Source organism: Rousettus aegyptiacus, unplaced genomic scaffold (genome assembly GCF_014176215.1).
Source record: "Rousettus aegyptiacus isolate mRouAeg1 unplaced genomic scaffold, mRouAeg1.p scaffold_m13_p_6, whole genome shotgun sequence".
Lineage (NCBI taxonomy): Eukaryota > Metazoa > Chordata > Mammalia > Chiroptera > Pteropodidae > Rousettus > Rousettus aegyptiacus.
Window position 1 is genome coordinate 84,520,515 of NW_023416309.1, and position 14,287 is coordinate 84,534,801.

The window sequence follows — 14,287 nt, forward strand, 5'->3', positions numbered from 1 at the left end:
GTGACCACCACGTCACTGCAGTTATACTGATGCAAATCCAAGCTGTAAGATTTAACAGCTACAACTTTACACACATTATTTAATAGCTGAGCCTCTGTTCCTCCAAGAGGAGTGGGGATAGGAATTGCGCCTAAATTATAGGGTTGCTGTGAAAGTGAAGAGGTAAGTTACATAAAGCTCTCAGCACAGCCTGGCATGGAGTTAGGAACAACCAACACTGACATGCATGTCCAGACCCTACCCAGTAGAGAAGACGCCTGGTCTCTAACCAGAACACCACAGGACCACTTCCATAGCTTCCTGTCTGCGTTTGACAGACAGCGCATACTCTCCAGGCTCATCAGGTGGCCATCTGGTTATACACTGGCTTCCATGTTCTCAGGTCTGCTGACTCCTGAGGGTCAGTTTTTTTTTCTTACCAACAAATTGGTAGGCTTGTTTGTCCACTCTGTGTAGGTTAGGTGAATGCGATTCAACCTTTGGAACATACTTGAGTGTCTTGGCCTGTAAGACTGAGTACCACTATCTACCCCCAGCCTTCCTCTGGTATGCTCGACTAAGGTAATATACTCTGCTGGGAGGTTGCCTGCCAGTCAGCCTGGAGGCCAAACCCTGACCGACCTGGTTAAAATGTTAGGAGAAAGAGGTAGGAGAGGAAGGTACTGCCCTGTCTCTAGCCCAGGACGTTGGGGTTGGGTGTTTTTGAATAGGCGCCATTCAGTCTGGCTTCAGTATTGAGAATAAGACATTGTTTTTATTCTATCCTCTATGGAGACAAAAGCTGCTCCTCTGAGCACTGACCTACATAAACTGCCATCCCTCTCTCCTGCCTCAGACCAAGCAACTGGACAGGCAGGCCAGCAGAAAAGGGCTCTCTCCTCAAGATTTGCCAAAGGAGCTGACCCAGCCTCACCTGCCCTTACTGGGTGCTTACACTCAAGGTGTGCCCCCACAGCACAGGAGCCTGCCAGCTGCAGGGGATCAGCTCAGTCAAGAACTCAGCCCTTTGGCCCTCCCCACCTTGCTAGGTATTATCTTCAATTCACTGTTCAAGGTGTTTTGTCTATTTCCTTCCAGTCTTTCTGACACGTGTTTTGGTTTTTTTGTTTGTTTGTTTTTGCTACTGAGCTTATACCAAATATACAATTTTGTATCTTTTCATTTTATTTCCACAGACCTTGAGCCTTTGTTTTATGTGGCTGCTTGGCAGCAGACAGAGGTCATACTGGGTGCTAAACGGGCCAGCTGCCCAGAACAATGAGGACAAAGGGCTGTAGCTCAGCCCCCAGCCTTTATGCACTTTGGACAAGATTCCTTCCTTTTCTGTCCAGTCACAGGGCAGATCTGTACATAACTTAGCTCTCTCAAAGGCTGCATTCTCAGGAGTCCCCTCCCCTGGGCCCTGGTCAAGGAGGTATGTACAGGCCTGTGCGCACATTGCAGTCTGCGCGTTAAGGCTGGGCCAAACTCTGAGCCATACTCCCAACTATCGCAGCTGTATCCAGAAGCTACTATCTACCTAACCAGGGTCACCTGAAGACTTAACTGGCCACACTGGCTGTTCTCAAACTCCTTTCTACCCATATCTATAAGACCCATCTCCACCAAAAGTGTCAATGTCTGAACTCGATGCTTCTTCCTATTTGGTTTTAGGATTGATTGGTCTTTTTTCTACTCAGCTCCCATCCTCTTCTAGGCTGTCCCATGACCTCTCACATAATAGTTATGAAATCTTGAAATCACAACACTAAGCTTTAATTTCATTTGTTGAACAGGGATATCTTGACTAAAGTCACATGGCCAAGCATCTCCAAAAATAATGCAGTCTCTCAGGAGCATGCCTACACGCACACAGCCTGGGATTAGCCTGTGGTTTATCAACTCTCTTGTCAATAGTAACTATCAGACCTCTGGCATTCTCACACCAGATAGGACAGCCATCTACACGGAAACTTTATTACAAAATTATAAGGCAGAGCTCTGTAACAAAAAAAAAATACACATTTGGATTTGATTTAACACCCAAGTAAGTCTGAGAGAAAATATAAGCCACTTGCAGTAACACATTCACATCCAAAAGATTTCAACAAGTTTATACAATATAGATTGAGCACTAATTCCTGTACAGCTTATTTTAAGAGTCCAATGTATTGTGAACCAGTCAGCTCTCTAAGTCTTTTAAAACAAGTCTCAACTGAAATTTCTGAACAATCACAGCAAAAGCCACAGAATTGGAAGAATTAGATGTTTCCATAATTAAGATCAAGGATCCAAGAGGGGTAGGAAGGAGCATTTAATGATAAAAATCAATTGCTACCTAAGTTAGATAGTAACTGAAATGGGATCTTGAAATTCCCAACTTTTATTTGGTGTAATAATAAAGGAAGATACAATTTTTAAAAATCAGGGTTGCTTGACACCTTTTTTCTTAAAACCTTCACCAAAAGACTTAAAGGCAAGTTCTCCAAAATGAGTAAACAGCATCAGTTCTAATTCTTACTGAGGTTATTACTAACCAACCATTATTATTTTTAATTCAGTCTAGGAGGAAAATTGGGGGGTAGGGAGAGGTAAGGCCTCAGCAGAGGAAGCAAGTTTTACGTAGAGAGAGAGCCAGCTTCTGCCCTGAAGTTATTTATTGCTAGATCTTAACTGAGCTGCATATATACAGACCTGTTTCACAGTGGAACTGAAGAGTAGCTGAATCTTTTGCTAAAATGGTAGAGGCATTGTAAACTATAGTATTTACTGTCCAGCATAAAAGATGTCTTCACAGGGAAATCTCCATTTCTCCCAATTCTTACAAAGGCTATGGCTCAGAATCAAATCATCCAGGACTTGGTGTAACGTCAAGGTAAGTGGCCCAGTGTTTAGCTGACAACTACATTATTTCGTTCCCTCAAAAAGAGATTAGTAGCTGATGGAGGAAAAGCATAAGTGTGTACTGATAAATAGGTGCCCTCAGAGGTTTCCCACTGATTTCCAGAGTCATGAGTGGTTCTAGTCTGAGATCTTGGCTACATGGGGGAAGGCAGGGGGTGTCTGCTAAGGCCCTCAAGTGTTTAGTGTTTGCATAGTTCATCCATTGGTAATGGCAGCACACACAGCTCTTCTGATAGCATGTATGTTTATGTTTGGCTAAGCTGTTCCGGCACTTTTCTTTAGCACTCTGACTCTTCCAGTAGTTTAAGGACCCTAAGAAGGATCAAGAACCTACCATTGCATGGTCCTTCCTAAAGCGCCTAGAGAATGCTTCTTCCTTACCTGCCTCCAAATCAGTAGACTGAGAAAGGAAAGGGAGTAGGGAGTCCCCACCAACCTTGGGAATTAAGGCTTCCAGCTGTCTGCTCAAGAGCTGAAACCAGCCTTATTCAGTACCTTCTGATACCTCTCAGGTGCTCTGTATCTTAACACATTTGATTAGGAACTTCATGAAAAGTCTAACTAGAGAAGAACAAGGCTCTCTAGAGAAGAACAAGGCTCTTTGCCTAAGTCTCTATGTATTCTGCGAGGCCATGTTTAAAACCTCCAAGGCAAAGAGAGGAACTTCGGTCTCAGGGGAAAGTGGTTTAAATCTCCTGTCTGTTGGAGAAGTCAAATTTAAGTAGAAAGCCATTGCTTCCACCCAACACTTTCCCTTTCCTCATAAAATAAAGGATGGCCCAAAGTCAGGCCCTAAGAGAAGAAACAGATGATCCATGTACCATCTCTTGCAGAGACTGGAATTTCCGAGCAGTTTGGGAACCAGATGCTCCCTTGGATCCCAAGGTCAGGACAGGAGGCTGATAGCTTCTAATCCCAGCACTTAAAGAAGCAACACTTAATAACTTTTAAGTCTTTCAATAGTATTTGTGTTTCATTTCTCACCAGGGATAAGTTTACTGGTCCAAATTCTGTCCTAAGGAGGATTATTACTGGTGTGTTAAGCTAACATCTTTTGGTCTGAAAAAATGAATGGATTTTAGGCAATATAGAAAGAAACTTTAGCAAAGGTAGGTTAAAGCACAGAAAGCCAGAGAGACCAGAAATAAGTCCAAATGTGCTGGGGGGGAAGAGTACCATTTCTACTAGGACTTCTGGTTGGTGAAACACAGGCAAGCAACTTAAGAGGATGAGTAGGGTACAGCAGGGAAGAAGACATGGTCCAAGTTCTGGAAAGTCCTCTCTTCATCAGTTACCGTCATCACCCAAGACCACTGAAACAGGGACTTGCCCATGCAATCTGTACCAGTTCTCACTGCCCTGGGCTCTGCCGGCCAAGAGGAGCACCTCCGTGGCAAGACAGGCATGCCCAGAAGTGACATAGCATCTTTGCCTGCCCAGTCTTGGGAATACTGCAAATTTTCTTGTTAGCCTGCCCCTCTGCAACCTGGCCAACCCTGAGCCCAGACACTTTCCGCTATGTCCCTATAAGGCACTGAAGAAGGCGGTATCAAGCCCTCAGGATCGGAAGACGTGCACGGCCCGGATCACATACTGCCGGCAGATGGGACACTCATTCATGCGCTTGCCACACTTGGTACAGGTTACCATGTGGCCACATTCCAGCAGAACACAGTCAATAGGTGAGTCCATGCAGATCTTACACAGGTTCTCCTCCAGGCCAGATGGCACTGCTCCCCCTGTACAGACACAGGGCAGAAAAGGGACAAAGGGGAAAGTAAGATTATTTAAGTGTATGAGGTGGTGGAGGGATGAGGTGGAAGAGAACAGGCACACTGTCAACAAACCCCCAAATTCACACACTCCCCCTCAAAAAGAACTCTAAGAAAACATTTCCCCAGTAACCAATTCCAGTTACTTGTTTAATGTGGACCTCTATAGGTCAGGTTATAGATTTGAAAAGTAAAGTACTTGTAGATAAAATACATCCCAGAACATGAGAACTACATAAGACAGTGTCCTCAAAGTTTAAAAGAAATAATTTTCAGACAATTGAGGGTGTAATAGAGTGAGTGAATAGCACTTAGGTACGCATTATCTCCTGAGGCAGAACACGCTGAAAAGATAAAACTGGTTCAGAAAAGTTTAGATATAAATGGGCTTCCTCTGAGATTTCCTGGTGGCAGAGCCCAGCAGAGGGAGTGCCCTCTTCTGTGCCACCCCCACAGCACTCCGTCCACACACCCATGACCGCTTCACCATGCTGCATTACAATTTTTGAATTTGCCTACTTATCTCCCCCTATTACGCTATGAATTCCTTAATTCAACAATTTGATCAATTTCCACAATTATATACTTAGCATTGTTATGTGCTCTGAGGTCGAATAGTCATCTTCGAATCCCTAACATGCCAGTCAGGTGGTAGGCATTCTCTAAATGTCTGATAAATGATCATCTTCTAAGAGAATGATAACAGCTCACTTTTACTAAATGCTTACAGGTGCCAGGCAGAATCCTAAGAGCTTTGCATATATTTTAACTTATTAAATCTTCACAAAACCTATTAAGTCGTACTCTTATTACTCATTTTATAGATGAGGTAACTGAGGCCAAAGAATTAAGTGGCTTGCTTAAGGGCACACAGCTGCTAAGCAGAGAAGCCAGGATTCAAATCCAGACAGGTGAACCTTCTGGGCAAATGGCCTAAGGGCAGGGACTATCAAGATAACTATTAACTGCTCAGTGCACAGAGTTCTTCATAACAGCTCACTGGCTTGTTCGAGTGGTGAGACCGCGGGCATGGCCAGTCTTCCAATTTAGCTGCACAAAAAGAAAGACCTTCACATTCAAAAACCTGGCCATTCCCAACCAGCATGTTTTGAATGGCTGCCTGAACCAGGTAGCCATAAATTGGGAACTAGACTCATACCAGTCACCTCTGCCATTCCAAAGGGGAATCCTCTCATACTCTGTTGCTCCTGTACTTTCTCTTCTGTTTCCTGGACCATTCAAAAAGTCAAGAAACACCTGAGGTGGGCTGGCTGTGAAAGGTACTGAAACCTATTCAACTTTTGAGTTATTGGCCCTAACAGGGAAAGTATGAAAGGACTGAACTATATAAATACCTAAGAAGAGTAGAGTAATGCACGGAATTTCATTACTGATTACTTCTCTTAAGAAGAACAATAAACTCATCAACTGGGTTGCCAGCATTCCCTCAGGGAATCAGAAAAGGAAGACACCAAGTGGATTAGCACAGTCAAAGTGAAAGAGCACATCTAGAACTCCAAATGGTTTGGGGGACCTGAGAAGATCTCAGCTCTTAAAAATCTATCAGCCCGAAGATTGTCCCATTCTGAGCGAAAGGCCATTTACTAAATAACAAATTTGGAGAGTCTTCTGAAAGCTTTAAAATGCTTTGCTGGCCCCTGCACTACTCTTAAAAATTGAGAGTCTACAACCATATAGCCTTGAAGTGTTCAAAAGATCTAGCATAGTATTTTAGAATGAGCCCAATCCAGTCAGATTCCCAAAGTACATTCTGAAGACACCCAAGGGCCCAGGTGCATGTGCGGCAGTGGAGGTGGGATATGCATCTTGTGCCTCGAAAGCACCATGTGTGACACCTTTCTTGATCTGTCCCCAGAGCAGCTCTCGCCACTGCCCAGCCCTGTACAAACAAGTCTCTCAGGTCACCACCCTTTCTTTTTGGTGGGACCAGAGCTGTTGAACATCCCAAATGATCTCCCTGAAGATCCACACAGAAACCATACCACTCATACCAGAACTGAGTAAAAATTGTAGGGGAAGGAGTGCCTTTGCAACAGGAATATGAAAAGTGAACCAAATGTGACACATGTCACCACTCGCTTGGTTAAATATTTTACAAATGCTGGCTTCTGAGAGCGGGCAATCCAGAGATGTGCAAATCAGTCTACCCACCCTCCTTTCCCTGTAATCCTGGCACTCCTCCCCCTTCACAGGGAGGGGAGAATGAAAATTTCTAAAGATGCTGAGAAGCCCTGGTTCTCAGTAAATTTCCTTCACACCCTCCATCTGGATGCTGATATGCTCAGAGTTCTTAGACTAATAGCAGGGATCAGGTTTGAAAGAGGGGAAGGACAGAGAGCTAAGAGCCTAAGTCCGTTTTCAAGCAGAAGAAACAAATACATACCATTTTGGTCTTCAGCACCACACACTAAAAAGGAAAAAGAAAGATGTCAATACGTGATGGTATGAGGAAAGTCTCTAACCACCCTGACTTCATATCTGACCTCTGACTAGTTCCCTACTGAAAACCAGAATGGTTTGGAGCCCAGACAGACAGACACCTCCTCACTCACTCACATGCTAAGAACTCACACACAGCTCCTGCTGGTGAGCCTGGTCTAGTCTTAAGAAAAGAGAGTCCAAGTAGGAAGGATACTGCAAAAGCACAATAGCCTTTCCTATAACTCTTAAAGCCAGCATTAAAGTCAAGGAACAGTCTATTGTAGTCAGCCAGGGCATCTGGATGAAGTTCCCAGGCAGAGCCATCTCCTATTCCCCATGTCCTCACAACTCTAAGGAGAGTCTGGGAACACTCCCAGGGGAAGAGAGAGTCTTTGATCAGGTGATTGGTCAGATGTTCCCTAACTCTGATGAATTTGAGCTACTAGGAGAGGAGATCCTGAAATCTAACTTCAACTACTGTTAGCATGCAAGGAACCAAAATGTTGACTTGTAGGAGCTAAATCAGTGGGAGAGGGAATGGGACAGGAGGGGAGGGGTTCTATGTGAAAGCATCTCAGGAAATGCAGAGTTCAAAGCAGATAAACACCTTTCTCTTTTTGTAGGACTTCTCTGCCTTTACTAGTATAGTATTGACCATGAATCAGTAATAGGGGGACATAATATATTTTTTCCTAAATTCATTTGACCACCGTCCTAGATATTTTACTGGACGTTGCCTGAAAATGACACCATATAGAATGATTTGGGAAATGAATAAAAGGACAGGCCCAAGTGCAGGCAGAATAGATATTTTCCTTGCACAATGTGTACAAAGATTTGCTTCCTGATCTCCAAACTCTTTAAAGTATTGTTGGAGGTAGTAGTAAGTATGGTAGGAGTGACATATGGTGAGAAAGACCAGGGAAACAGACCAGGAGATTCTCAATTCAAATCTGGGCTCTAGAATAAAGGTAGATTCTAATAATGCCTATTTCATAGGCAGCTCTGAGGATTAAATAAAAGTATAAACAATGCCTAACCCAGTCCTGGCAACCAACTCCAAATTGCAGCTATTATTAGATGGTCAAATGTGTAAGGTGAATCCTTCCTTAGAAGACGCTGTCATTCCTTAGAGTGAGACAGCACACACTCCGGAATTCTGTGCAGCTGCCACCCAGAGCGCCCCTCACCCAGGTGCTGGAGTCCTTTCTGATCCTTGTACAGCCGTGTCACCCTCTCCATCAGCTCCCACTTCTCACAGCAGCCCTTGTAGTTGACGAAGTTGCGAGCCAGAATCTCTTTCAGCTGCCGCACAGTCAGACCTTCAATGTCCTCCAGGTCAGTTAAGTCAGATAGAGAGGCCCTCCGACCCGGAACAAAGCTGTCCTCTGAGTCGACAGACTGGAAAAGCAAAGATGAGATCCATGAGTTTAGCTTTTATCTCGCCAGGCTCTCTCTCCAAGGACCCTAAAGCACTCGTCACACCATACTTTTGGTGTAGAAACAGGCTCAGGAACAGTACCTGGCATGGTGCTTTGCATTACAAAATAGATCAGTATCTTCCTGACCTACAGTTAGTTCTGTGCTCAGGAACAGTCAGTCACAAACCAAGCAGACAGTGTATATAGCAGAAGGAGCATCAATTTGAGTCAGATGGCTCCGATTTTGAACCCTGCCTCCTCCTTTGGTTAATGCTAAATAATATTAGGCAAGTTACTACCACTATGAGCTGATCTGCTCCTCCATGAAGGAGAGATAGTAGTCTTACTGCACAGGATTCCTGTGAAGATTAAACGAGTACAGGAAACCACTGAGCACAGTGCTGGCTTTCTCTCTCCACTGGAGAGTTCTGCTTTCCCTCGGAAGAGAGAGACTTCTCTGGTAAGCACTCCTCTCCTCTGTATGTAACCTTGACATACCTTCATGGCCCTGATGGCTGTGCCCTCTGGGCTGGCCTTGCTATGGCTGAGGCCTGAACTCCTTCTCATCTTTCCTCCTGATTATCTGACCTCCTTCCCCTGGCAATGGCTACTGTGTGCTAGAAGCTGAAGAACAACAGATTTGCACAGCAGCACCACAAGCCTGCACTCTGGCAGCTCTTAGAAAGTCAAGAGAATGGAAACTAATGGGTCATGAGGCTCCACTGTGATCTCACAACTCCACATTAACATACTGATAGCTTTGAAAGAACATTAACACTAAACTCCACCCCTGAAAACAGAATTTCAGAAGGACTATCATCACAGACTAATTCTTCTCTCTCCACTTCTAAATCTGCTGAGGTTCCTAACAGCCTAAGCTAAGAACAGTGAAAGAGCAAAGGCAAAGGAACAGACCCCATGAGCAGAGGCCTCACCTGGGTCTCATCCTCAGCAGGTGCTCTGGCTGTGCTCTCCGGGTAGATGGGTTCTTCTTGGTCCTGAGACACATGGCCATTGGCCTGTGGGAAGAGAAAGGTGCCATCACATCCACAGAGATGTCCCAGGGATTTGTACAGCATGGGCCTCTTCCAAGCGCACACCATGTCCCAAATATACTTCCAACTCCCTCAGAAATCCGGAGTCTCACACAGCAACATTACAAAAGCCTTCCCTCTAATACTGACTTTGTCAGGCACAGAAACAATACAGATTTCAAACTCTAGAACAAGAATGAATGCATTAATTCTGCCCACCACCTGGATGGTATTAGCCGCCACTCATCAATTTAGTCTCAGCTTGAACACTCCTAATGAAAGGAAGATCACATGTCCACTGCTGGGGGCTGCTAACGGCCATCTAGTTTTCTTGACACTGACCCCAAACTGCTCTTCCTGTATCTTCCACCATCCTCCCTGGTTCCACGCCTTAGACTAATGTCCACTATTTTCTTCCAAATTTTTAATATCATATCTTCCCTTCCTCCATACTAAATCTGCCTGGCTTCCTCATCTGGCCCAGATGGGACAAATTTTCCAGGGCCTCACCACCCTATCCATTCCCTCTTTTCTTGCCAAGTAACTACTCTTTCATTCCGGAAATATGTTCTAACCAGCAAGGCACACTATTACTAAGAGTTGTCTTGAAACCTGATCAAAATTTTATTTTAATGCATCTAAGAATCTATTAGCCTAATACTACATAAGATAAATACCTATTCTCAAGGAGTTCCATTCTGTTTAGAATTCTAACTTCTCAAAAGCTTTTGCCAATGAGTACTCAGAACTATGAACCTCCTAATTCTATCATTATTAAGCCACAAACTCCTTAACTAGGCCTTCTTTACCCACTGCTCCCTCTAGGTAAAGGGCCTGATGTGAGCACAGAGCAAAGAAGTATCTGAGTTCACAGGCCTTTTCCACTAGAGTCTTGGAGTACCAGTAAAAGAGACGACCTGGGAAACCAGTCACCTGCAGGCGTCGGCCACTCATTTCAGATTAGGATATAAAAAGAGAGCTATTTAAGAAGAAACAAGCAACTACAGGGGTGATGAAAAGTAGGAATTATCACCACCACCAAAAATGCCAAGTGAGGCCAAGATACACATATAGCATACATGTATGGGGAGGTACCCAAAACAATGTCTTCATCAGCACCTCTAGTTTTTTCTCTTTGCTTTATGAAAATGTGGTACCCACTGGCCTCCACGTGTCACCTTGGAGTTACAAAAAGTCTTTCAGAGCCTAAACTGTTCCTAAACAGATAGCTTTTGTATGTCCTTTTTTCTTAGACAGAGAAACTGGATCTCATGCTGAAAAAGCATGTTGTCTTTTCTCTTACCCACTGGCTAAATCAAAATCCACAACTAGTATCTGTCCACAGTTTTGCTAATTCCATTCACTTCCTTACCTAGCAACTATTGCCAGAGCATTAAATGTTTTAACGAGAAGAACCCTGGTGGCATAAGCACTATGAGGACATTTGCATTCTAGGTGAAATTATCTGTTTTTCTGGCTTGCAAAATGTAGGTATCACTGCAACATGGGATGTGAGCTGACACAAAGGCCCTTTGAAAATATCAGCAATCAAAGAAGAAGTACCCAATTAGATCTGGTACACTGTGTGACTGACCTGTAGGTAGAGTCTGGAAATTTCCGGTTAACAACAGGAAGCTTAAAACCAAGTGAAGAGCTTTCATTGAAGAACCCACCTGAAGGTTCATTAGGGAAGAACAATTTCCTCAAGTTACTCTCCTAGCTCCCTATACACAGAGAGGAGAGCTCGACCAAACGAAGAGAAGAAATCATAGCAGAAATCATAACCTGTCCAGTGAACAGAGAGCCAGACCTTAGGTAAGAGTCAAAGTCCAGCTGGGAAGAAAGCATGCTCAAGTCAACAAAGGAGTAAATGAGTTTACTGCAGGTAAAGTATGCTCTCGCACTGGCCATTATGCCTCAGTGCCTGTCAGAGCTGAATCAGGGGGCCTCGTCCTGGCAAAGGAGGTGATCATCAATGGGAGGCAGCAACCATCCACATTCCATGTGGTAACTAAGAACCCAAGTACTATGCCAGCTCTAAGTAGCTCAAAGCTCTTCAGACACGGCATCACACTAGTCAATCCTCACAACATCCTGGCAAGAGCAAAACCCCATTTCACTGTTGAAGGCTCAAAGTTCAGCCAAGGTGACTAAACAGTCAGTGACATACTGGATGTGGAAACTGGATATTCTAGGTCCTAATCCCCCCACTATTGCCCAAGCCACATAAATAAAAAGGTCCTTAAGGTACTTAAGCACATCTATGGGACACCATCACTAACACAGCAATTAAGTCCACCGGCCTCACTCTAATCCAACAGTTCGTTTGCATGTCAACTGTGGACCAAAAAGTGGCCATGTACTAAACCTGACAAGCTCAAGAAGGCCTGCATGGCAGGCCTTACAAACTCAGAGTCTGAAAGTAACCACATAGGATGGTCTGAACGTGAAAATTCCTAACTAAAAGCAAGTTGTGATAGGTAGTGAAGTCCTAGGCCTATAGCTCCCTTGACAAAAGTCAGTCTTTACTTTCAGTAAGTCTATCTATTGTCTTTTTTTTTAATCTAAGATAACATATCTTTGAAATCTCAGAGTAATCCCTTTTCTAGACCCCTCGGGGTACAGCCTCCCACCAGACCGTGAGACCACAGAACCCCTTATTGTTATCTTGTTGCCCACACACCATCTGTGTACTAGACTGTACCCACCAAAGTAAAAGAAATACATGTCTCTCCATTTTACTTTTTATCCAATCTCAGAGATTTCCCTACTTTTCTTTCTCCCGCCTCCCTAATCTGCCACCAATGAATTTCACATAACCCCCTTACATCACCTCCTTTGATTCTAACGTATAAAATAAGCTATAAAACTGCCATTCTCCAGAGCATTTTCTCAACACACTGAGATTTTGCTTCCTGGCAACTGTCATCAGTTTGGCTCAAATAAACTCATAAAAATTCTCTACAGGTTTGGATGTTTCTTACGTCAACACTACCTTCCTTCTTGGAGAGGCTTTTGAGGGCAGAGGCAATGTATTACTCATTTCGGCACTTCCTCTTCCTGGTTCATAACTCAATGTGCTGCTCTTGGCCTTCCATTTCCAGGCCCACTGGGATGACGATGAGGCGGCTCACTGTTCAATAGTGTGCCAACCACTCCCCCGCCCAAACAGTGACTGGTGAGAGGAGCAGTGTCCTTGTTTTGATCAGTTTCCCCACTCTTCCTTTGTCCCTATGTGTCTTGTGATGGTTAATAATAAATTGTGGTCCCCGTCCAGCTAAGGAAGACTATGACAAAGTTGAGTACGAAGAAGGGCATTTTGCATAGAACTAAATTTCAAGAGTTAACAATGAATTTTCTCAAATTATTTCTGGAACGATGAAATTTTTTTAAATGTCTAGCTGGGATATGTATGTATTAAACAAAAAACCTGGTACCGTGCATTACCGACTTTGAAAAACGCCAAAACGTAAATGTGGTGTCAAGAAAATACAATTCATACATTAGTAGGCAGAAAAATTGCACATAATCGAGACACCTAAGCTCCCACTCCACTCTCACATCACAGGCAGAAGGGAAATAAGCCCTCAAACCGGCAAAGATTGGCAGAGACTGTAAATGGGCCCGTACCTGCTGATTTTCCTGAGCCTGGGCTGGGGAAACAGAGGTGGCTGGTACAGGTGAAGAAGGGAGGTTGGGTGAGGTAGGAGGTACTGTGCTGTCATGAGGCTGGGTCAGGAAGGCCTGCTGCTCGGGGAAGTCAGGGGACAAGGTAGGGGCATGAGTCCTGCCCTCCTGGGAGATTACAGGCTGCTGGCCAAGCACCAAGAACACCAGCTCCTCTTTCTCCCGGCACATTTCGGTAGAGATGTCATGGAGGTTGAGATAGTCCCTCAGGTCCTTCACCTTCATCTTCATGAGCTCCTCCCGCTGAAAGGCCGTTGCTCGGAATCGTTGGCAGAGAAGGCAGAGGCGGGGCCCATTCCCCACTTGGCTCGAACAGGTCATGCAGAAACTTTTCTTACAGTCCAGGCAGGTCTGCTGCTTAGAGGAAGAGGCAGAGGAAATCACATCAGAGTGTGAAAACAAGATGGAGTGGGCTAGAAACTTAGTGCTGCCATGCCTAACAAGACTTCCAATCACTCTAACTAAGCTTTCTCCTTTACCTAAAGGTGCAAGCTAACTTGCAGATTTCAGGTTAAAAGACACTCAGGGGTGGCAAACCCCTGTGTGAATCTGTGTATCCACGTACAGGACACTACATTTATTATCCCATTGAGGCTTTATTTATTTTACTGAGAGAAATGGAGGCTATCAAGACTATCAGCTTTAGAATCAAAAACCCCTCTATTTTTATCTCTCCTATTTCTTATGGTGTCACCTTGGGTGTGTAACTTAGCTAACTCTTCGGTCCTCAGTTTCCTCATCTGTAAAAGGGGAGTGATAACAGTACCTCATAGGAGTAAAGAGATAATACATTTTAGCATATTTGACACAGGAGTCTTCAATAAGTGTAACTGTTTTGATGATTACTGCTAGGAAATATAAGCTAATGATGAGCCAGAATTCAAATCATGAACTATGATTCTTTCTACTTTATTGCGGAGATAAGAAAGCAAATGTATAAAGGTTGAGGTAGTAGTTGTTACTATTAGTATTTCAATTTATTGAGGGGCTAGTATGTGCTAGAGCTATACCTAGCTTGTCATTTAATTCTCAAAGCAACCCAGTAAAG

General features: G+C 44.1%; 1 protein-coding gene across 4 annotated transcripts in view; it reads right to left on the bottom strand.

Annotated features, from left to right (window-relative positions):
* Positions 1-1,935: 1,935 nt before the first annotated feature.
* Positions 1,936-14,287, bottom strand: part of RFFL (ring finger and FYVE like domain containing E3 ubiquitin protein ligase) — a 60,530-nt gene continuing 48,178 nt past the window's right edge. For 3 of the 4 annotated variants that reach the window (XM_016163213.2, XM_016163212.2, XM_016163210.2), the window contains 5 exons: positions 13,183-13,593; positions 9,454-9,537; positions 8,288-8,498; positions 7,060-7,083; positions 1,936-4,622 (listed from right to left, as the gene is read on the bottom strand). In XM_016163213.2, coding sequence (XP_016018699.1) covers positions 4,441-4,622; positions 7,060-7,083; positions 8,288-8,498; positions 9,454-9,537; positions 13,183-13,593 — 912 coding nt within the window. In that variant the 3' untranslated portion in view covers positions 1,936-4,440. The remainder of the gene's footprint in view (positions 4,623-7,059; positions 7,084-8,287; positions 8,499-9,453; positions 9,538-13,182; positions 13,594-14,287) is intronic. The other variant, XM_016163214.2, reaches the window with a different exon arrangement.